Source organism: Ascidiella aspersa, chromosome 6 (genome assembly GCF_963924565.1).
Source record: "Ascidiella aspersa chromosome 6, kaAscAspe10.2, whole genome shotgun sequence".
NCBI classification, from domain to species: Eukaryota; Metazoa; Chordata; class Ascidiacea; order Phlebobranchia; family Ascidiidae; genus Ascidiella; species Ascidiella aspersa.
The window spans coordinates 249,636-274,026 of record NC_139452.1 but is presented as its reverse complement, the minus strand read 5'-3'; the positions used below and the strand labels follow the sequence as shown (position 1 = coordinate 274,026).

The 24,391-nt window shown below is 34.6% G+C and overlaps 1 protein-coding gene across 1 annotated transcript; it reads left to right on the top strand.

The window, feature by feature from the left end:
* Positions 1-400: 400 nt before the first annotated feature.
* On the top strand, positions 401-23,878 carry LOC146139034 (synaptojanin-1-like). The gene is made up of 26 exons (XM_083393063.1): positions 401-521; positions 1,164-1,250; positions 1,570-1,712; positions 1,851-1,969; positions 2,888-3,002; positions 5,243-5,353; positions 5,975-6,120; positions 6,575-6,671; positions 7,551-7,659; positions 8,043-8,191; positions 9,098-9,247; positions 9,950-10,118; positions 10,915-11,048; positions 11,770-11,896; positions 12,898-13,058; positions 13,624-13,725; positions 14,184-14,275; positions 15,583-15,723; positions 16,136-16,328; positions 17,341-17,508; positions 18,060-18,212; positions 18,683-18,756; positions 19,298-19,495; positions 20,156-20,271; positions 20,749-21,317; positions 21,968-23,878. The coding sequence occupies exons 1-26, from the start codon at positions 401-403 to the stop codon at positions 22,337-22,339; spliced, it is 4,116 nt and encodes a 1,371-aa protein (XP_083249189.1). The 3' UTR covers positions 22,340-23,878.
* Positions 23,879-24,391: the final 513 nt, after the last annotated feature.

The following is a 24,391-nucleotide window of genomic DNA, read 5'->3' as shown; positions in this document are numbered from 1 at the left end:
CACCTGAATTGATAATTTCCACAACCTAATTAAAAAATGTTGTTGTGGTAGGATTTTAAACCTCAGGCCAGTCTGGATTCTGTGGCAGATGCAACACACCAAATATTTTTTTTTAAAGCAATTTGTGTACACACCAGATTAATTTATATAGCACACTTGAACTTAGAAAAATGATAAATTGTGGTGAATTTCTCACTTATGTATGGCTGGAGTCAGACTTGGGACTCAAAAAGTCCTCTGACTCTTGGGGGGGGGGGGGTTGAAAGAAAGTTTTTTTTACAGCCTAGTTTGAAAGATAAGAAACCTTTAGTTATTTGATGTTGATTCATATTATTTTATCTCAATTTTTTATCCTGTTGCAATTTAGGTCTGCTGTGCTTCTGTTTTTTAATTCTTTAATATGTCGGTAGTTAGCCGTCATTTAAAAGTTTTGAAACTGCAAAGCAGCTCTGGATTAATCCTCGACCACAAAAACAGTGACAATGTCATTGTGCTTGAGAACGGGTGCATTTTCCCTGCAAGTGAGTATAAACTTATTAGAGATATTGCTATATTTATCACCGCAATGTTTTATCATTTTCAGGATTAAAACCTTGTCTCTAATCCATAATTGTATTATTTTATGATTGAATTAATTTATGACACATATCATAGTTTTAAATAAGAATATAAATTGTTCAGAAATTAAATACCTTCTTGTGGTACATTTTGTTTGTATATAGATTTTTTAAGAAAGGTAAATATATTGGCTCACTAATCTGTATTCGACCAACGCTTTAACTTACAAATGTTTCAAATCAGATTTTCCTCAACACTTTTGTGGTGACCTAAATAGTGAGGATATATTTAAGAACAAAACTTTGGTGGCCCAATTGTCTGAACTTGTTGTAAGCAAAACATATGACAGTTGCATAAATAAGTTCAAATTAATGAATATGAGCCATGTCTATCTTTTAGTTCGTAGTTTCTTTTGTATTACACATTCCTTGCTTAAAACCAATATTAACAAATCAACTATGCAAAGGACTGGAGTTGGCGACCCAACCAAATTAAATGAACACCAAATTTTGTGCCATGACCCATGGGTTGAAAAACACTTATTTTAAATTGTGAAAGTCATTTTATTTCAGCATTCTTTCTTAACTAGTCTGTTTATTTTTTAGAGAAAACACAAGAAAAAGAACTTAAAGAATCAAGTAGCAAAATCCTGGATGGTTACGGTTGCTTAGGAGTCCTTAGCAAATTCATAGGTGAATGGTTGATATAAACGTAGATTGATAGATTCATAATGGAATCACTTCTTTGTTTTGTGGTTTAATAACTTTAAAGTATAATTTTTTAAACAGAAGTCAAATCAAGATTAACCAAACTTTCTAATTTACGAAACTTATTCTTGTAAAGAGTTCAAGAACAAACTCACCGTCATAATTTACATTGCTTTCAAGTTTTGGGGTAAAATTACTTAAAATTTCATCAACTGTAAAATACTTTTTTAGTAAAGCATCAAAAAGTGAAGCAAGATTATCAAACTTTTACGATTAAAGTATAATATAATAATTCTATTTTCAGGCAAACGCATTGTCCATTTTCTGCTGGTTGTCACCGGATGCAGAAGTGTCGGCAAAATATTCGAGAGCGACATTCTCCGAGTGAATGATGTCGCTTTTGTCACACTTAACGGAGAAAATCATGATTCAAGCACATTTTCAGAGGTTTGCCTATTCAGAAAGCTTTAATGACTGACATGAATTGTTTTTTTAATTTAAAAATAAAGTGTTTGAACATGCAGAGAAGTTTAAGATTTGTTTATTATTTGCAAATATATAAAAAAAAAGTTGTTTTTTATGCAGATTAAGCGACTTTTATGTTCCGGTTCGTTCTACTTTGCACTTTGCAACAGCGAAGAAGGTAGGAAGGCTTACGACATAACTTGCTCAGCTAATAAAGTCAAAACCGACCGATTTCTATGGTGAGTTGATTCATAGCTTCAGTAACAGGAAACCACACTAAGGAAATGTGATTAAATGTCACCTTTATATGTTTATCTATTCAATGAACTCCTTCTTATCTGTTTAATAAGGCCCGAGGATACCCAACAGGCAGCATAACACCTGTATATAAGATTGAAACACAATATTTCTATCTTTGATAGCTGTGGTTTTGCAAATTGAAAAGTTTTTCGAAAAAAATATGTTTTTTTCTTTTAAGATATTTTATGTGCAGCAAGTTATGTTTAGAAAGTGTTGTAGCTAATGAAAAAATGAGTGTTGACCTTGACATTTATACTGTTTTCTTTTCTTTTCCTATCAAAACATGTTGAATGATCTAGTTTTAAGTCTTTGAACAAAACTATATGTATATCTTTTAAATGTTATGTTTTTGTACAAAGTGTGACAACCCTGTGTATAGCAGCAGACCCAAAGTTGTCGTTGCCGTTTAAAACTGCATTTTGTTGTTAGTGTAACGTTTTGTTGTGGGCGTTATTATAAAGATCATGATGTAGGTTTAAACAAGTACAAAATATTTTGCCTGTTCATAACTGAACTAGTGTTGATATTATGGAAAGAAACTAAAATACATCAAACCTGGATGCTTTTATTTAATATAAACCACTTTGTTAATGGACAAATGTAATTTTTTTATGTACCTCCAGTTTTTAAATCTGCTACTTTTTGATATTTTTACCTTTCAAGGTTAAAATGACTGTGATGGATCGCAAATTGTCGAAATTCTTATATTAAAAATTCCTGGATCGGCACCAATAGCAGCCTAGTATTGGACGAGTACCGATACCACCACTTGGCATCGGTTCCAATCCGATATTATCGGGCATCCGTAACAGACAGGTTGTAATTCAACTTTTTTGAGCCTACTGTTTTTGTTTCAGGAACCGATCCCTTCTGAACTACTTTTCGGTTCGCCACGAAGACGCAAGCCCGTGGTGCGTAGAGCTTATGTGTGGGGGAATCGACATAAGGACAATATACGTCGGAGCACAACAGGTAATGTGGGGATTTTACATTAAAAGACAGACAGAACAGAATCCTGATACTGAAAGATATATGTTTTTTGCAAAATGCAATTAAAAAATAAATAATTTATAATAAACTTTCGTTACTAAACAGACTAAACTTTATTTTAAAACATTTAGTTATTTACAAGAGGTAATGTAAAGACAGTCGAAAAGTATTCCTAATTTATTTTTGTGGCAACATTAACATTGAGTGACACAATACTTCTACAGAATAAAGTAAATGTTTTGTAAATCAAGTACAACATTACTCAACGCACTGGTTTAAAATCAAAGTAACATTTTTACACAAAAATATTTAAAAACCTATGAAATTTGTTTTAAATGAGAAATTCCAGAAAAGTTTGCAAAATATCTTTCCAAATATATTTAAAGAAATGTAAGAAGAAAACATAAACCAACTAGAATGTAAAAGACAGAATTCCCAAGAGGGTATTAAAAAGCTAATTTGCTTCTAGCAAGCATTGTCAGGAAATCTTTGTTGTTGCTGTGTTAGCTTTGTATGAGAATATCAAATTACTCTAGGCGTTTTTGCCAGCTTAGCTTCTTAACTATTGTTGCATCAAATTAGTAACAGAGAAACAAAAATAGTTTTTCATTTTAGTTTATTTTTATTTTGTAACCCACCCATGGTTATCCAGTATCCACTCCTTTTTAATAATAGCTATTAAATGGAAAGTGAAACTCATGAAAACAATATAGACTTTAATACAATGGAGTTTCGTAGGGATTTTCACTCACAATGGCTTGTGCTTATTGTTCTTTTGTTAAGAAATGTAGATAGGTTAGCTCTGATTTGCCTTTTCTACATTACAATTTGAACTTTAGGAATATGAAAGCCCATACAAGAGTAGGTACTATTTTGAATGTTTCAAATATCTTCTCAAACGTATGAAATGCTTCCCACTTTTGTATGAGCTTTGATATTTATTCTACATCTTGACCAAAACCTCCAACCATTATGCTTCAAAATTTGCAGTTTGATTATGTTGTAAGATATTTGTTTACCTACAAAATGCCCGATAAATTATTCTTGTATTTTTTAGTAAACAATCTTACCTGAAGAATGAAAGTAGTTTTAGTTTAATGCTTAAGGTTTTAGGTGTTTTAAGGAACCAAAGAGGTATCTCAAATTTTTCAAACTGTCTTTCAAAACATCTTCTACTTTTTAGCAGAATAGTTAAAAATGAGCAGATTAGTGATTTTAAAAAATTAGATGAAATAGTTGCCTCTTGTCGGTCATTTAAATTACTTAGCTGTCACCAAATTTAAACCTTATAAAGTGTAACCATCCACAAGAAAAGTTTAAATAACTTTTTAACCTTTTTTGTTGTGTTTATATACAGCATTTATGTCACAATGGTAAATTCACAAATATTTTAAAAATCGTCTGTTGAAAAAATTGTGAAAATTGTTCTGTTTAAAGCAGCCACAAAAAACGTCAGCAGCTACTTATAGAATAGAGCTTCAAAGTTGAATCTTGTAATAAAAAGTATTGATTTTCATGGGCTTTTCAACTAGGTCATGTCTGTTTTACAAATCAATAACATTTGTCCAAAATTGAATTGCTTCATTCTATTGATTTAAATTTGCACTTTAAAGAAATATACATCCATGAATTAGTTTGTTAACATAAATTAAACTGTCGACAAATATTTTGACGTTTCAAAATAAAATCCAGTAGGTTTGGTAACTGGTTTTACATAAACTAAATATTTCGTATGTTGGCTTAGTTGTGTGATTTGACACTTACACAAAAGCACTGAACACCTTTATATAAAAGTTGTAAGTTAGCTACTTTAAGTCAAGGTAGCCTTATTAAATATCTGGTTAAAGATGCAATATTAAACATGGGTTTATAAATCAAAAAATCCCTTTGTTTAAAATTATTTCCAAAATTGGACCAACATTGTGTGTAAATTACAGAGAAATCTGTTATATGGCTGGTATAAATTATGCTATAGAAAAAAAATGAAAAAGCTCTTTGACGGCAACACTAAGATTTTTACAATTGTTTTGTTTTGTTTACATTTGATTTGAAGATTTTGTAAATCTCACTTTGCTTTGAATTACTGACAAACCTGGGAACCAATTTGCACTTATGATTGTGATTACAAAATCATATGTTTTGTAAGTTAGAGGAAAATATCTTCTATCCTTCGTTAAATGATGTCTATTGTGAAGTGAATCTAACCAATGTACTTTATGTAGGCCCAAGCTTGCGTGATATCTCGGCTGAGTTGTGATCGTGTTGGAACTCGGTATAACGTGAGGGGAGTCGATGACGACGGAAACGTTGCAAACTTTGTTGAAAGTGAACAGGTAAGTTCAGAACCCACAAAACCTTGATATGAACCGATATATTTGGCCAGTGTTATTCCCGAAATTGCTGGTTCCAGTTTGTTTAATATTTGTATATTAGTTTCAAGTATCAAGTAAAAAATAATTTCAAGTAAAAATTAAATTACTTGTTTTCCATTGCTAAAGTTGTAAAAAAAAAAAAAAAAAAAACTGTTGGAATTATATTTTTAAAGTTTAATTAAATCAGGTCTTCCAAACTTTTTCAGTCTGCCACCCCTTTTAATTTATAAAAACTTTTTGCGATCCCCCTAGTTTAACAGTTTATCACATAATATTTCTTGGTGTCTGCTTTCGCACTCATTTGTTGAGGTAATTAGCATGTTAAGGGTTTTGTTTTGCATCAAGTTTGTCATTAGCATATCAAAAAGAAAAACATAACAATTTTATAAATGTAATGCTTTGTAAAAAAAATTGTACAGATTTACTTACGACCCTTTAAGCCCGTTTGAGTTTCCCAGTTTGAGAAGCTCTAATTATAGAATTATCATTTCCATCACTGCTTATTGGTACATATACATTTTGTTTTATTGGTTTTGTTGATGAAGAGCTAAACTTTACCCTGTTTCTCTTTATTCCACACAGTTAATTATCGTTGGTGAGAAATGGTCGTCGTTTTTGCAAATTCGTGGATCGGTTCCATTGCACTGGGAACAACCAGGATTAAACGTCGGATCACATAAAGTCAAACTCCCAATGCCGTTTGAAATTTCATTCAAAGCTTATGAAAAGTAGGTTTCACTTGGCGTACAACTGTTATGATATTATGAACTTCTAAAGGTGTTATCCAAATTACACTGTTAGTTAGAAGTACTGTAAATTATATACCATTTTCAGAGAAAAATGGATTTAATGGATAAATTAATGTAGATTTAACTTTGCTTATTATGTTTATAATTTTGGCAATATTTATAAAAGGGCAAACAAAAAACTGGACATAACACTAAAAAACAATGTTCAGCTTTTTTTTTCATTTTAGCAAGCAATAAATATGAACAAAAAAAGTTAAATCAATTCAATTTATTAACTTTGTTTTTGTTTAAAACGTGTTTTTAACACATTTTAAATTTACAATTGGTAAGATAGGTTTTCTCATAAAATCTAAAAGCGTTTAACTTGAAATCTTAGTTGTTAAATGGACAACCTGCCACAATATGTTTATCTCTTGCTTGTATATTTCTCCAGACATCTCAGTGAAATCAATGAACTTTACGGTTCTTGCGCAATCGTCAATCTGCTCGGTTCGAAGGAGGGGGAAGCAAGTCTAACGCAAGCATTCCAGGTAATATTAAAAAGTTGCGGAATTGGGACTCGAGTAAGACCTCGTAAAACTAACCGAGACCGACATGGGCATGCGCAGTACCAAATTTTAAAACTGATATGGCCGCCAACTGTAAATTGTAAAGGTGGAATATCAGGGAATATTTTCCAACCATGTATAGTGATCGAAATATATTACACCCCTTTAAGTGGATTGCTGAATATTTATCTTATTTTAGTTTCATAAAAACACAGGTTGTAGGTTGTAGAGTCGGAATTTTAGCCCTGATTGAAACATATTCATGAAAACCACCAAGATTTAATTTGCTACAAGATATATATAAGGTGGTGTGGTGACAATGTTAATAAAGCTGTGCTTGTTATTAGGAGTGTCCAATCATAAATTAATATTATCTAATTTGCAACAAAAATGCCATTATATTTACAAAATTTTGCCAAGTTTTGCATTTTAGACTGTGGTTTGGGTTTAGCACCAGTTTAGGTAGAGCTGTTTTTAAAGTTAAGGGTGGTTTAATTTTATCTTACAACAGAAATGTTTTGGCATCTAATTCTTCATTAGTTATACTCTGTGATGACAAGTGGATGTTGGCGTCGATTATTGATTAAGGAAACCACAGAAATAATATTTCACAATCCCGATATAAATGTAGACCAAGATTCCATACCACTATTTGTTTTTAATATCCGAGTTACTTGGATGGCCTTATCTGCTCTCAGTGACCTACATTCTTATCGCCTACTGCTGTATGTGCTTTGGTATTCTTACTATGTACATTTTGTTTATTTTTAATTTTTTTGTGTTATTGCAATATATTCGCTTGAGGTGTAATCTTTTGTACATAGTTGTTGCATTTTTTTATATTTTAACTTTTTATTGTAGAACCACCACGAGAAGAGTTCATTTGCCGAAGCGACCACTTTTATCAACTTTGATTATCATTCAGAATGCAGAGTTGGGGGGAAGTTTGCAAATGTTGCGAAACTTTTAGGTGAGAATTAAACAAGTTTATCTTTGGTGGCTTTATAACGAGTTCATTTATAAACAACATTACACAGAATAAAAATACAACTGAAAAAAAGTTAGAATCAAATTCTATTTTATTTTGTTAGGGTTTTACAAATGTCGACAGACTGTTGAGTGAGAACGTAATTTGGTCTGTTTACATTTTGTGCTTTACACATATTTCTCAAAAAGTTAATTTAAAGGTAAACTCTTATTCGTTTTGTCAGGATTTTGTATTCAAATTACCTTTCTACGTTTTAGAGAAATTACCTGCTACTTTAAAGCAAAATAAATTTTCCAAGCACCAACATAAGTTTAATTTGTCATACTTTCAGGAATGTAGTTTTTTTAAATGTATTTTTCTTGCAGACAAGCTTTCTCCACTGCTGACGTCATGGGGTGTTTATTACGAGAGCGGTGACGTCAGTGGCACGCAACAACAGAAAGGTGTTTTACGAGTGAATTGCCTCGACTGCTTGGACCGAACGAACAGTGTTGAAACTGCTGTGGGATTGCAGGTAAAACATCTAACGCAGGGGTTCTTAAACTTTTTTTACCGCGGACCCCTACAATTTTCTTTTGGCTTCGCGTGGACCATTGTAGGAAGCAAAAATTAATAAAATGACGTCATAAATTGACGTCACAGTACAAATAGACTTCATAAATTTGCTGATTTCGGTCCAAAAATGTTAAAAGTGAAATGGAATCTAAATACATTCAGTGCAAAACCGTTTTATTTTTAATTAAATTGTTTTCTCTAATAAATTGATTACTTCTTAAATATACACTAATATTTCAATTAGACCTTCGTGGACCCCCTAAAACTAGTTCACGGACCCCCAAGGGGTCCATGGAACCCAGTTTAAGAACCCCTGATCTAACAGTTGTGTACAGTAAAAAAATGCCTTATTATCTCTGTTGATCCGCTATACTTTAATACTCCTAATCTAAAAATCAGCCTACACAGTTTTTTTCATATTTGCAGCAGTTTGTTTTTGTGGGCCACATTTTTTAAATTCAATACTAATCAAAAATATTTACCAAATTTTCACGTGTTAACCAGATATTTGAATGCGTAGATATCCAACCGTTTAGCACAATTTGTCACAAACTGAGTCCTGTAGCTCTGATAAGAAGAACTGATTCAGTCGGCATTCGCATTGGCGAGCGAGTGGAAATCCCAGCACTGCTCTATACCCATTCCAATAAGCAAACGTTACCACCATGTAACTAGTGCCAGAGCATTTTTTCAATGTCTGGCCTTATTATCCATCTGTTTCTATTAATTGTTGATGTGATCAATAAAATTAGGTCAATATCATCAAGTTCTGGGTACTATAACCTAATTTTTCCATCTATACTAATACGCAAACCTACTAACAACAGTACCAAGTAAAATCAAACTAACCACATGTTTCCACCAGATGATCGAGCGCCAGCTTGAAGCCTTGTCTTGTTCCTCCCCGCAACTAACTTCCAGGTTCAATGAAGCGCTTAAGGCGGTCTGGCAATCGACTGGCGACCTCATCAGTCGGATGTACGCAGGGACAGGCGCTTTGGAGGGGAAAGACAAGGTGATGAACCTCACTGAGTGGCGTTAATTAACCCACCTACTGCAAATAATAACAGCTTTGCATCAATCAGTGGCACTGGTGTGATAATGTCTGATCGGTGCCCACTGGGCGATGGTACCCTGCTTCAAGTGTTTAAACATTTCCTTCAAAAAATGAGGATAATTGATTTTTGTTTATCTGTGCAAAAAAACAAACATTTTATTACAAATATCAGGCTGATTGGGTCATAACCCTAGTAATGACGTAGCTTTCGAAGCACTTAATATTCTACATGAAGCATGCGACAACAGGGTAAAAATACAGCTTTTGATTGTATAAAAATTAAAAAGTACAATTTACCGAATAAAGCTGCACAGTGAACAGACATAGGTGTGCCACAAATGTAATCTGGGGCCCTTCTAAAGTATAATGTTTTTCGCCCAGTTGTTAAATCATTGCCCCGATGAAGTTTTCCTTTATAGTCTATCAAAACGCTGGTACAATAAAACAATTTTTGCCGGAAAAACAATATTAGAATTGATGTGGTGTGGAACGACAAATTGTTAATAACTTTGTGTTAATAGGTTGGTAAATAAAGAACTACAAACTGCTCCGGTATATTAATGAAAACCTGGTAATAACCATATTTAACCTTGACATTTCGCCAGGTTTCTACTAATTGTGTGATGGAATAAGAAATTTTTAATAACTTTCTGTTACTAGGTTGGCAAGATAAAGGACGGAGCTCGTTCATTATCCCGAGCGATCCAGAACAACCTTCTTGACCAAGGAAAGCAGGAGGCGATGGACAAACTGCTTCAAGTGGCGATGCAACCTTCCGATCTCACACATGTCGCGAGGACATTGTTGGACCCACACCAGTTCTTATCAAGTAGGTTTGCTTTGTGAAGCACACTTTACACGTGTATAAATCATAGTTTTCAAATTTTGGTCATATTTCAACATTTTTCTAGTATTTTTTCAATTTGGGCCATTTTTTTTAGGTTTATTTTTTGTAGTTTTATACTGATTGTAAAAACTATTTTTCAGTTTGTATTTTTGTTGTGATTTGTGTAACACACCTTTACAAATGTCTGATCGTTTTTTACTCAGGTTTTATTGTTTATGAACAGACACTGTTCAGGTGTACAAATCATACCTTGCAACATTTTGTTGATATTATTTTTGTTTTTTATACTAGTTAACTTTTATATGCTAAAAGTAGAAAAAAAAATCTACTATTTTGAAACTATTGTTACAATTACCACGCAAGAGAGTTACACAGTTTATTGGCATAGTTTCAATGAGTCTTGTTCAGATCCGAACCACAGTTTAATTTTTTCTGCATTTAAGTTTTCACTAATAGGTATAGGAAAAATGTGTCTTTTAAATGTTGTCGTAACTTATGTATTCTATTGAAGGTTTACCGATTTTATCTCGTCTAAACTTTTACCAATCTTTGTTAATGGCCCTATTTGTCTAATTCTAAATAGGATAATCAGGTGGCACTATATAAAGACAAATTGTATAGAAGTTATCCCAGTTCAACTTTATTCACTTCCCCAAGGTTCTGAACAATGGTGCATGAATGTGTATAAGAACAATAAGGAAGTGCTGCAACTATAGCACGAAGTGCACAAAACATGTTCGCATCAAAACTCCACTTCTAACTTAATTCTACTTTAAAGGTTCAGAGCAAGCGATGTGTGAATTGTACCGACGTCGTTCCACTTTCAGCGAGGAATACAGCATTAGGGTTTGCGTAGGAACTTGGAATGTGAATGGAGGGAAGTTGTTCAGGTCTATCGCATACAAAGACAAGGTCCGGATGTTTAACACACATTTATATTATAAGCAACAAACCAACCAATAGCCTCTTGCTATAATAACTTCTCCCCTAAATTAGTTTTTAACACATTGTCTAATTCGTTAACACCATCTAAGGCCCACCATATTATGCTTATTTCTGCTACGTTAGGGCTACCATATCTTTTATAGCCCTTTTAATTAAGATTCTCAAATGTTTTTATAAATAAAAAAGTAACAGTCCCCCGAGGACAATGACAAACCAAATGTTCACCTTTTAGAATTTTCGTTTTCTTGCCTAAAAAGAAAAAAAAATTTAATGGAGAATTATATTTTTATGTGACTTTTTAAAACGAAACCTAATTCAAGTCAAATCATTTTCGGAAACAAATATTTGTTTATTTTCGGGGGATAAAAATATGATGGGCCTGTTCTCTATGAGTGCCAAAAAATCTTTAAACCACGTACTTATATTATTTTAATTTTTATTAACTTTGGGTTTTAGTTTTTATGTTTTCCCAAACTGCTTAATTAATTACGAATATTGGCCGAAAACTAATCTGATACACCATTATCATTCAATTTCACAACTTGGTTATTTCAGTATTCGTAATTAAATTCGAACTTTGGCACAGTATTTTTAGCAGACGCTTAACTGGATTGTCTGATCTTTAAGTAATTGTTGTGAATACTTCAGTAGAATTTAATAAATTTAAAGTCACACTTGTGTTTTACAGACCCTCAAAGACTGGCTTTTCATGGGAGATAGTGAAAATTCAAAGACCCGATACATCCAAGCCACTTTCGATTATGATTCAAATGAGGACGGAGATCTAAACTTCACTGTGGGAGATTTAATCAGTGGTAAGAACCGACCATTAACATTAAGTTGTGACTAAGATAATTATAAATTGTCTTTATGTGTACGCTTTGTACAGGCGACCCTAATATTTAAAATCAATGCCTTGTTTATTTTAAACGTTTATTTGTAATTCTGTCACAATACTGAAGCGTTATGATTTTTTACAATGGGCATAGCATTAATATAAGCAATAAATGCGCTCAGCAACGCAGGAAGCTTAGGAAACAACTTTACTGAGTCGCATCATTTAGTGTGATCAAGCTTTAATTCTACAGGATTCTAATTTTTTTGTTTTAAATCATCGAGCAAGTTTGAAAGTCACTCTATCTAACAACGGCCCAATATTAAACTGTGTTGAGACTAGTTTTGGTTTTAATTTAGTTTTAACGAGTTATACATGGTCTGTGTGGCGAATGTCCGATAGTATTGGATCGAAGCCGATAACCGATACCAACTGGTGGTAGTTGTCCGATACTAGGGCGGTATCGGCGCCGATTCGATGCCAAATTAATATCGGTATTTTACTCATTATTTTTTTATTCAACGCATCAATTCAGACTTAAAAAGTAAATTTATCCAGAACTATGAAGTTAAAAACTGGATGTAACTGAACTTATTTACGCTCAAGCAAGTTTTGCCCTAACAACCTTAAAAAACCTCAACGGTTCAATTTCATCTATTTTTCTCGTTTAACCTCAGTAATGACGTCAATGGTTATTGTAACACTTAAAAATCTTTCAAAGCGCAATAGTTTGCCGCGGCACATTTATGGATTATATTAATGTAACGTATTAAACCCAATAACAATATTACACTTTACATTAGTAATAATTTTGGTTTTTATTTTGTTATAAGTGATTATCCACTTTAAAAGTGTTTGCTTTTTTTCATATCAATGACGTCATTTGTTATCGTATCGCGATACTTTTTGTCCAAAGTATCGACTATCGATATCGGAATAAAAGTATCATCGCTAGTTAATAGTGACTCTATATACTTTTAGTTGACGCTGAGTTGGACGGTGGTGAGTGGTTGCACGGGAGTGTTGCTGATAAGGAAGGAATATTCCCAGCAACTTACGCTGAAGAGCTCTCCAACCCGCACCTTGTAATGCACGAATACAACAGCGGGGTGGACGGAGATCTCACGCTGTGGGAGAATGAGGTGGGCTTTATTTAAATATGAAAGTTCTTTTATCAGGGTTTTCCTAATATTTGTCAAAAAAATATCTCAAACCCTTTTTTTCCGGAGTGCAACCATCCGATCCTGTGTTGCTTGGATGTAAATAACCAAAAGAGGTAAATTAAGACAAATTTTGATAAAATTAAGACAAATTTTGGTAAAATTAAGACATTTTTTTTAAGATAAACAATGTTCCAAGCCCACTAACTTACGTTACGTTTAAAATGTGGATTATGATTAAATCGTAATAAGGAGGTCAAAGGTATTCGATTGCTGTAAACTACCTCGTTTTACTGCAAAAATTGGTTCAGTTTGTACTAGAAGCTTTTTTTCGCCTATTCTTCTATATTTTAAAAAAAAGTAAAACAAAATGTGCTTAGGCAATAAGTCAGTATTCACATAAAAATATGAATACTAAAATGGTAATTTTGTAGGACGTTGTTTTGCCCATAATGTGGTTCATTTTATACAAAATGAACATTAAAAGGTGCGATTTATTGCTGAAATGTACAAACTTTTTTAAATGTCATCTACAAACTGATTGCAGGTGGTTGATGTTTTGGAGGAGAATGGCGAGTGGTTGAAAGGTTCGGTGAACAGAACAGAAGGAAAAGTAGAAGGGATCTTCCCCGCTAACTTCGTCACCAAGGTTGGTGGTCGCGTGTTACAAGGGTCGGGGGTTCGAATCCCGTTGCAGCAATAGCTGGTTATAACTTTGCCTTGTTGGAACTATATTTATTTAAAAGCGTTGTATAAATGTGGCATAATTTTACAAAATAAAATAAATTGTTTTATTATTATTTTGAACTGATATTATTTAATTTTTTTTAAATCATTAATGTTTATAAATCTTAATGAAAACACCATTTTCTTAAGTATATAAACTGTTGCTACCAGGCATAATATGAATCAAAATGGCTCCCCTATTAATTACATTCGTCACGACATTTTGGCGGCGTATACAAATTGTTAGGTAAATACCACCGGACGCTCGTGCCTGCCTGATAGAACCTCACAGAACACAAATAAAATAAGAGAGGCGCTATATGGATTAATTCAGTCTTTAATTTATTTAACAATTACAAACATTATCTTTCCAATTGTCAGATGAACGCCGGTAGCAGCTACCAAGCAGATATTTACGCGATCGGATTCGAAGAAATGGTGGAATTAAATGCTGGAAACATTTTAAACGCCAGGTTTGTGATTATGTACATTATAAATTGTTTTATTTGTCAAAAATTTTTGCTTATTGTTTTTAAAACTCTGGTTGTGCTTAAATAAATATGGGTCGAAATGTTTATCTAAACAACTTATTATTTAACAAAAACGCATTTTCTCCTAAAAGCATTTTTTCTCCTTAATATCCTCAATCTATTTAATAACGGCCTGCTTAATTCTTCAAATTCCATTGCTTCATGGCCCAGTAGTGGGCGCTGTTTTTAGTGGGCCACAGAGCTTGGCATAAAGCGATATCAGAAATTATGTTATTATGAACACATAAGAGTCTGACAGATAAATAGCAAACACCTCGGCCTAATGTTCTGTTTATAACATCCCTTCTTTTTACGATATGTTAGGTTCCTCGCCACCCAACGTGTGGTACGGATGCCGGGAAGGTTGTTCAAACGTAGCAGCGCCTTGCTTACGTATTATTCTTTGTTACGTTTATTGTTTTGTTTGCGAGCAGTGATTTTGCCTGGTTTAGGACAGTGCTCCCACTGCTCCGCAACCGGTGCGCGACGTTCCCCTAGGTGTGTTACTTGTGTTTCATAGTACTTTTTAATTTGTCGAATTAACGCGAAAAATGTGTATCTCATCAAGGCAAGTATTTTGACCTTATGCAATATTCCAGGTGTAAATTTATCAACTTCAATAATAACTAAAACTTTTTTAAAACCTACGTTACCTTCTATCGTCATAAATCGAATACTGACTTAACCACCAGGAACTACCGGTACCAGGAGTATAAAAATAACAAATAGAAATTTTCAGAAAGTCTGTAAAACCGCAAAATCAGAAGATAAAGGAATGTAAAACGTAAAATATTCGGCGCCTTCGGCGGATCTCATTATAAACTGCTCCTTTTTCTATTAGCCGCCCATGATATTTGCTGCCCCGCTTTATATATTGAGCTACTCGCCTGGGCGGTCCCAATCCACGTCATTAAGTTTGGGGCGACGTAATACATTTGAAATAATGTACAAGGTTTATTAATTTATTGTGTTGTTGAAACTTCATGTTTTTCATTAAACGTTAATAATGGGCCAACGCAATTTTTTTTACTAATTTAGTAGCCCTGGTTTAACCTAGAATCTATTCTTATTTAATTTAAAACGTCAATTTGTCGATTTACAGTTTTTAAACCACAAATTAAAACCTTATTTTTCCTTACAATACCCAACTTTATTCAAAACCACCTTCATTTCCCAGCTAACAGCAAGCGTGGGCCATCTATTCTCTCTTGTTTGTTTGTTGTTTTTTTTATTTTTTTGTACACTTGCAGTGTAGCGAACCAGCAAGCTTGGGCTTTGGAGTTGCAGAAGACGATTGATGAAGATCAGGAGTTTGTTCTTCTACTTTCTGGACAACTCGTCGGAGTCTGTCTCTTCCTATTCGTAAGGAAAGACCTCGTTCAACACGTGAGGTAAACATGACGTCACACTTAAAGTAACATGACGTCATACCACGTAACATGACGTCACACCACGTATGGTAACATGACGTCACGCCGAAGGTAGCATGACGCGTTAACCAAAAAATTGTACTTTGTTTTTTATTGACAATGTTTATGCAGTTGTTTTTAAACTGCTAAAAGTTTTTCAAAACTTTAAACAAAAAAATAATCTTGAGTTGTAAAAAGAGGGAAGGGCAAAATCAATTAGCAAAATGTTAAAACTAACATTATAAAGTATTGATTTTTTCAAGTAAATGGCATTACTTGTTTTTTTACACAATCCAAAACAATCACTAAAGTTGAGAAGGATAATGACAATTGCAGCAAGCGCAAAAATTAAGTCCAGAGAAAAGCGATATTTTATTATTTTTTTTTTCTCCAGGGACCTTTCGATGTCTTCGATCAAGACAGGAATGGGGGGTACAGCGGGCAACAAGGGGGCTGTGGGTATTTCCCTGATGTTGTACAACACCTCGATGTGCTTTGTGTGTTCGCATTTCGCTGCTGGTCAGACCCAGGTCCAGGAGAGAAACAACGATTACGATGAAATATCGAACAAACTGGGATTCTCTAAGGTGGGTTTTGCTGAGGGGTGCAGCACACTTTGTGTATTTTGTTCCAATACCGACATTTTTGGAAAGTACGGCATCAGAGTTGCCGAATCTATGAATATATAAAAGTCTTTGTATATTTTTCAATTAATTTGCGTTTTTTTAGATTTTTCAATTAATTTGCGTTTTTGATTTGGCGAAAAGAGAAACTCTGTGTTTCTCCGAAAGTCTTGGAACTTATTTTATGTGTAGCTTAAATTATGAGTTTCCAAAAAGTCGTAGTTAAACAAATTTTCTGTTTTCATTTCTTATTGTGTTAATCACACAATTTTATACTGTTTTATGTTCTAATTATATTCAAAACACTTTAAGCCAGGGATGTCCAACCTTTAAGCAGAATGGGCCGCATTGCCACTTTAAAAATTTCGATGGGCCGCCAAACCTCTCAAATTAAAGGAGTGACGTCATAAGTTACGTCATATCGTGACGTCATAAAACAACTTAACTTATAAACACCCGCTCTTGGAGAGTGAACTTGCAAGTAATCTCGAATATTTATTAGTTTTATTATGGCGAAGCGCGAAAATTTGAGTTTTCACATCTTTGGGCTGATACATTTCCTTAAAATGGTCCGGAAAAATACACATTTAGAAAAACACATATCTTGCTTAGCAATGGTGTGTGCACAAAGTTTTTGATGGATGTTGAAATGCGACATCAGACTTGATTATAGTCTCAGAAAAAATGTGAGATTAGGCCTACATCAAATACTGTGCGTTCTACACGCTTGGATGATAGTCGAAACAATTGTTTTTAATAAAGGCTTCTGAAAGTGTCAATAGGTGGTGGGCCGCACGTAAACACCAGGTGGGCCGCAGGTTGGACATCCCTGCTTTAAGCGATCCGGTTTAAGTTCTTTAAAGACCTACAAACTATATTTGAAAAACTTAACTTTATTTAAATTGATTTCATAAAATGTAGGGACATTTGAACCATTCTATCCCTTACCAAGCTACAACTTGCCTTTTTGGATCAGGGTCGCCGCTTATTCTCACACGATTACGTGTTCTGGTGCGGAGACTTCAACTACAGGATCGACCTCACCGGGTCAGAGGTCAAACTGCTCATCAAGGAGCAAAAGTGGGAGAAAATGAAGGAGCAAGATCAGCTCCTCGCGCAAAAGAACATGGGGAACGTATTCAAGGTTACTACTGGTCATTTAAAACCGGGGTTACTGCGGGTCATATGAATCTGGGTTACTTTTGGTTATTTTAAGTGGGACTACCATGAGTCATTTAAAACAGGGATCACTTTGGGTCATTTAAAGCAGGGGTTACTGCGGGTGATTACTAAAGGATTATGTTAATTACTCAAATATATTATCGGCCCTCTCAATTTGTTGGGGAAACTATTATTGTAGTTAGTCTGTAGTGGGTACCTAATTACAAAAATAAACTTGTTCTTATTGGTCTTCAGTAGTGTGGTTCGAATCTCGTATAATGAGTTGTCGCATTTAAATACTTGCTTTTACGACTTGTACGATAATATCGGAACGGAGCCGATACGCGATACCAAGTCCAGTATCGGTACTCGTCCGATAATCGACTTATATCGCTGTCGATCTGGTACCAAATTAATTTGTGCATTTTAGCAATGATATAATAACTGAGCGTTTTTTACTTAAAAACATTTTTATATAGCTTATTTACGTTTGTACTTTTCAAATTTATTAAAGTAATAAACATGTTCCATCAGGGATTCATGGAGGGCGACATCAACTTCGCCCCAACTTACAAGTATGATCTTTTCTCCGATGATTACGACACGAGTGAGAAGTGTAGAGTTCCAGCTTGGACGGATCGCGTTTTGTGGATCAGACAAGCCTGGGATCAAATCATACTCGGGCAGGTTCGTCATCAACTTAACTTGTTATTTGATAAGTTCATATTTTAATGCATTAATGTTAAAGTTCTCTAGTTTAAAAGCCGCTGAACAAACCTATTCTAGCTCATTTCTGGAAAGGTTTGTATGTTAATTCTTAGCAAAATTTAAACCAATTTAAACGGGACTTTTCTTATAGATTCCTATAAACGCAGGGGGATGTTCTCACGGAATTGATGTTTGTAATTAACTGACGGAAATTGACTAAAACTATTAGTTTTTGATATCTTTAGGTTATTATTTGAGTGCTTATCTAGTATTCAACAAAATATTTAGGCCATGATACTGTTTTAAACCAAACGTTTTGGTTAAAAAGCGTTATTCCGCTTTACTTGTTTTTATTAAAGCCATCTGCCGTCATAAGTAATAGGCCACTAAATCCAAAGTTGATGTTATGTTAATATTTCCACGAAGCAACATCATTGTATTATTTGCAGGAGCCCGACCCATCTTTCGATTGTGGAGATTTGAAGCAATATTCCAGAACTGAGCTTAAGACATCAGATCACAGGTGAAATATTTATGACGTCATTAGTTTCTTCCGCTGTTGCTAGGATATACAATGACGTCATACGCTGGTCCAGCAGATTTTTTTTTAATTTGAACAAGGGTGGTTTGTTAGTTGAGATTACTTTATAACGAATAATAATGGGTTTTTATTTTTGCAATGCTTGGCCACATCTCACCCGATAATTAACTTTGGTGCACCAACAGAATAAATACAATAAACGATTTTTAAGTGAAATATAAATTACTTAAAAATTTAAGTCGGACGGCAAAACCTACTCGAAAATTGAAAAAAGTAAACGATGAATCAATATATTTAAATTTCTCAATTTAATTATTTCCTAATTTTCTTATTCTTAAAACAAATTCAACTTTCTGATGTTCTATTTTTTTTTAATTTGTTCATGGCAATGGATCAATATTCTTAGTTTGACTAAAATATTGTTTTTTGTGATAAAATAAAAAGTATCAGATATCTTGAGTTGTAATTAGACCTGCTTCTGCCAAATTAAACAAACTTTACCCTCGCTTTTTCTATATTCCAGACCAGTGGTGGCTCACATAGACATCAAAGTTGAGGCTGCAATCGCGGAAAAGCGTTCGTCCCTCTATGACGACATAAGGCGGACAATGGAACCGATTAACGCGTCTATTTACATGTACTTGGAAGATGCGCCTTTTAACTCGCTTCGATGCGAGAGATTTCTGGAGGAAAATGCGCTTCAAGATTTCGTGCTCTGCAGGTTTGTGGTGATTTGACATTGGGGGGAAATAACCGACTTTGGGGTTTTGTGTAATTTTTATCAGATTGATTTTAAAGCACGAGGCTGTATTAGTAAAGGGACATAAACTTTTAATTGTTTCTTTAAACTTTGTTTTCTTGTAAATTGGTTATTTGCATCGCTCATCTATTAGTCCTTGTGAAGGAATACAATTATTTAATTATTAGGCGAACTAAACCAACGAGGTTATCCGTAAATTTCCGTAAATTAGAATGCAAAGTTGACATTTAACATTAAAGAGCAATAACTTATTTCAATTGGACGGTATTAAATGTATTCTCATGTTTTCTAGCAAATATTTTTATCCAGGTAAATAACCTGCATTGCTAACCATAGTAAAACTACATCAAAAAGGTGTCAGCTAGTATTTTGTCAATAAATATAAAGGCTGCTTTAAAATACAACTTGGTTTTTTATTTAAAATAATTAAGGTTACTGCTGGCCATTCGCCTGCCTTCATTTTTCTTCGTTGATTTTTCTATCTAAAAACGATAAATTAAAAGGACAATAAATTTAAATCAGAAAATATCGTTATTGGTACAAATCACAATATATCGGCCATCCCTGACCGATATAACGACGTGGTATCGGCCCCGATCCGATATTATCGTTTTGTTGCAGATCGTTCAGATGCTGCCTGCTGCTCGCGTACGCCACCTGGTGTAGAGCGGAGGAGGTTCTTGAGTTTGATCGATGTTCGTTCGATGGAAGCAAAGTTCGCCTGAGGACCTTTAAAGGTTTGTTCGCAACTGTGTGTGCAATTGTAGATAGTTGCGCCTTTTTCTTTCTATCTTGTCTTGGGAATTGTGGCCGATTTGCTTCAGTTTAACTCAGTTCACAGTTTCAACCAGAATATCAAGCCAGTGGTTTTTAACCTAAAAACGTTTTTTATTGCATATTACTTCCCTTCTAATAAAAATAACTGAATGTTGAAAAACGTGAGTACTCAAAGACTGGTAAAAATAAGAAAGTAATCTATTAAAATAATAAAGTAATCTATTGTAAGTAATATATAGTTGAGAAATTATTTGTCTTGCTGCCCCTTCAAAAAAAAACATTGGCACAGTTAGTAGCATTTTCTCTAAGTACTTTGGTGTAATGTGGCATTAAACTTGAAACATCACACATCAACTGCATACGTATTTTGCCGCCAAGTTATCGTTAATGTTCTGCGAACCCCCTCATTTGCATATAAGCGTCCAATATTTGCATAGAATGGTCGGACATCGATGAGAGCAACCTGGTCGGGGAATCCCCCAACAAGCAGATCGATGAAGAAATCGACTCACTAACCTCCAGCGCCCTGAAGTGTCCGTTCCCCAAGAGCTCTTCCACCGACAACTTTCTACTCCCCGCACGAACCGCTCTTCCAAGACCCAATTCCACTCCCTTTCAACTGAACCAAGGCTCCACTCTCCCGAGAGAAAACTCTTCGGACATTCTAAGACCGGTTCATTCCACTCCCTCACTTTTACGCAACGAACCGGCCGTTCCACGACCGAGTTCCACTCCCTGCGTTACACGCGACCCCCCTACACCCTCAAAACCCCCCAAAAAAGCCCCTCCTCGACCCCCTGCCATCTCCTATCGACCTGCTCCCACTGAGAAACCTGTTGTGACGTCATTCCCGGAAGCAGCAGCGAGTTTTTCCCACGCTTTGTCACGTCTGGGTGATTCTGCGGCAAACGGTGATTGCGGGGTGGTTCCCCCGTTCCGAGAGCGCTCAACTGGTTCGGATTTAAGCGCTCAAATGGCGTCAATGGACTTCAGCATTTTTGAGGGGGTCAGTTTTATTGATATGTGTTATATTTACTGATTAGTTGCTTCTTTTGCTATATCTGTATAATTGTATATATTTAAAATTGAAATGGTAAGAAATGAAATGGTAGCAATGGAACATATTTTGTTAACATCTCATTGTTTGATTTAGTATTAACACTATGCATATGCACTACATTTAATATTGACACAGCAATGAGATGCCATTGTCCCAACATTAGCGAAGTGTTATTTCGCATACGCTGGTCTTGAGTTTGAACCTCACTACAGTCTAGTTTTTTAAACCTGCCTTGCCTGCATCATTGATCGACAGGTGAGTCTTCGATGCCTTCCGGACAAAGATGTACTATAATATGTAAGCCGTAATCGTTGATCAAAAAGCAGCTTCATAAGGGCTAGAAATCCGACAGCGACAACTAATTCCTATTATAGCTATCCCGAATGCTCCCGATGTCCTTCTAAACTTGTATTAAACGATTTAAGCAACAACTTAACAGCAGTAAATATCTCAGGTTGTTGTGTTTAGTAGTTTTAACATTTGCAACTTGAAATTAAAAAGAAGTGGAAATATCACAGAAATAACACGATAAATTAGATTACCAGCTTTTTTCTGTGTTGCAAGTTTTCTGTTTTAACATATTTTTTTATTTCCAGCCTCCTCAGATCAAACCCAGGAAGACCGTCCCGAAGCGAGCAGCTCCAATACCCCCTAGACCAGCCCCTGTGCCCCCCAAAACAACCCCAGTACCCCCCAAACCTGCACCCCCAAGACCCGCCCCCAAATCTCGGCCCAAATCCAACCTCAACCCAGCTTTCGACGACCCGTTTGGGGAAACCCCCTCCATCGACCCATTTTCTTCCATTCCTGTTATGGCGTCATCAATGCCAGCCCCCCTCATCCCGCTGGCTGCCCCCCAGAACGGGAAACCCCCCAAACTTAACCCCTGGGGTAAAGCAGCTGTGGCGTCATTACCCAAGATTGCGCAATCGTTCAGCACGAACTTCAGCGATTTTAACGCCACCTAGCGTTTGTTATTTATTGTTTAGGAACATATTACCCGGGAACTTTGGGTTCGACTGGACCCTTTCATAAACCCCTTACGTAGTCCCAACAATTAGTGGCCCCTGTCCATGTTTCTCGGCAAAATATCCTGGAAAGTCACCAGAGACTTGTCTGAATTGCTTTAGAGTGTGTTAAACTACATACTTGGGTGAACTAGGAACGGGTTTATAGTTTGAGTGAATCGGCATCATCTTGAGACGTTTAGATATGAACTTGTATCATCATCAGTTAATGTAATGGAATATATCTAAACATCACTGAAAAGTTACATTACTGATGATGGCACAAGATCATATTGAAGCGTCCTATTTAAAATGAAGTCGATTTACTTAAACTATTTGGTTTTGACATTCATCATAAACTATACATTACATACGCTACCTTACAAAAACTTGAAGCAATTAGGTTCAAATCTATTTCTTCAAAATAACTTTTAAAATCAAAGTGTCAGTTTCAATGGAATCGTGTTTTGTACGAAACGAGTTTCCATAATACTCCCTAGTATCGGACATACCACTAATGGTTAAAACTGACAAAAAATGGCGTCCAAATAAAGTTGTTGAAATCAGCATAGTGATAAAGTTGCTCATTATATTTCAATTTAACTGTAATTACGCCTTCCATTGCCCAAAACGGCGAAATACTTTTCTATTTGATTTTATTATATTATGAATAAATAGAAATATAAATCTTTTGAATATTGTTTTAAATTTCTAAAGTAAGTAAAAAAAATGGCCGAACGTTGCAATTTCTGAACTCGTTTGTAGGATTTAAAGCCCAACAACTTTAAAAATTGGGAGATTTCGGTTTGGCAAAGTTGTTTAGAAGTTCAAGCAGAGAATATACTCACCAAGTTGTTACTCGAAGCCCCGCAGATTGTGGAACATATTTCATTATTTGTCTGTTGAGTTATTGGTGCATTTCGCAATACCTGGCTACGGGAGCTTTACCACCTATTACGTCATTAGCGCTTAACTTTTGTTAGTATGACGTCATAACTAGTTCAACGTTAATATGCTTGTGATGCAACAATAGCAAGCGATTGTTTCTTGAATCACTTTCAACAGCGTGGAATCACCATTCCCACACTCCCCACTACATTCCTGAGTTGTCCATTTGTGGTCGTGTCGTCAATTTTGTAGTTGAAAGTATTATCCTTATTTATTTGCTGTCTACATTGTGTGTTACGTCATAATGCCGCTGTACGTAAAGCTGCTGTTTTTCCCCGCTTTTACTGATGCATTGTTACGTCATAAGCCCTGTGTGCAATATTGTTATGGTTTGAATCTTGTTGTTTGTTTAAACGTTTCAGCTTCGAAATGTAGGTTTGTTAATCAAATACTTAATTATTGTGAATCAATTGATGGTTGCTGATCTATTGTATTCAAATGTGTGTTACAAAATACAACAATATAATAAACTAATGTGAGAATGTTGGCGATAAGCCAATATTATACACACTTTAAGTTTCAGAAAAATTCACTATTAAGTTTGAATTAAACTTTGACCATGATAAAAGATATATTCATAAGTTATCTGATATTTTTTTGTTTTAATTTATCTTGTGTAACGTAGTAGAACACCGATATGTATTTTCAAATACAAATTGACAAAAACAACTTCTGGTATTTTGGTTGACAAAACTTAACATCAAGTCAGTTTTCAATACTGTTAACACAGCTTTGCTAAATCTTAAGTTAATAAATATTCTAAAATTTCCCCCACCTGGTGGCGCTAAAGATGTGTATTTGAGTAAATTCTGTCGCTTTTTATAAAAATTGTGTGAAATGCTAATTTTAATATAGAAAACATTTTAAAAAGACATTTTTTACATTTTATGTAAAATTTAGTTTATTCTGGAGTTGTTAAGTTTATTTAACTAATGTTTGCAAAGTGTAAAACATTTCACTGATCTATATGTTGTACTGTTTTTAAAAAAACTACACTTGTATAATATGTTGAAAATGAATAAAGATTTATTCGAAACGTTCAAGATGATACCTACTTCTGTATGG

Excerpts from the sequence above, each read along its gene's own strand:
- LOC146139034 (XM_083393063.1), top strand. The coding sequence starts at position 401 with ATGTCGGTAGTTAGCCGTCATTTAAAAGTTTTGAAACTGCAAAGCAGC. Across the intron at positions 6,121-6,574 it reads TCATTCAAAGCTTATGAAAA|ACATCTCAGTGAAATCAATG; the intron begins GTAGGTTTCACT and ends ATATTTCTCCAG. Across the intron at positions 18,757-19,297 it reads CTTAAGACATCAGATCACAG|ACCAGTGGTGGCTCACATAG; the intron begins GTGAAATATTTA and ends TCTATATTCCAG.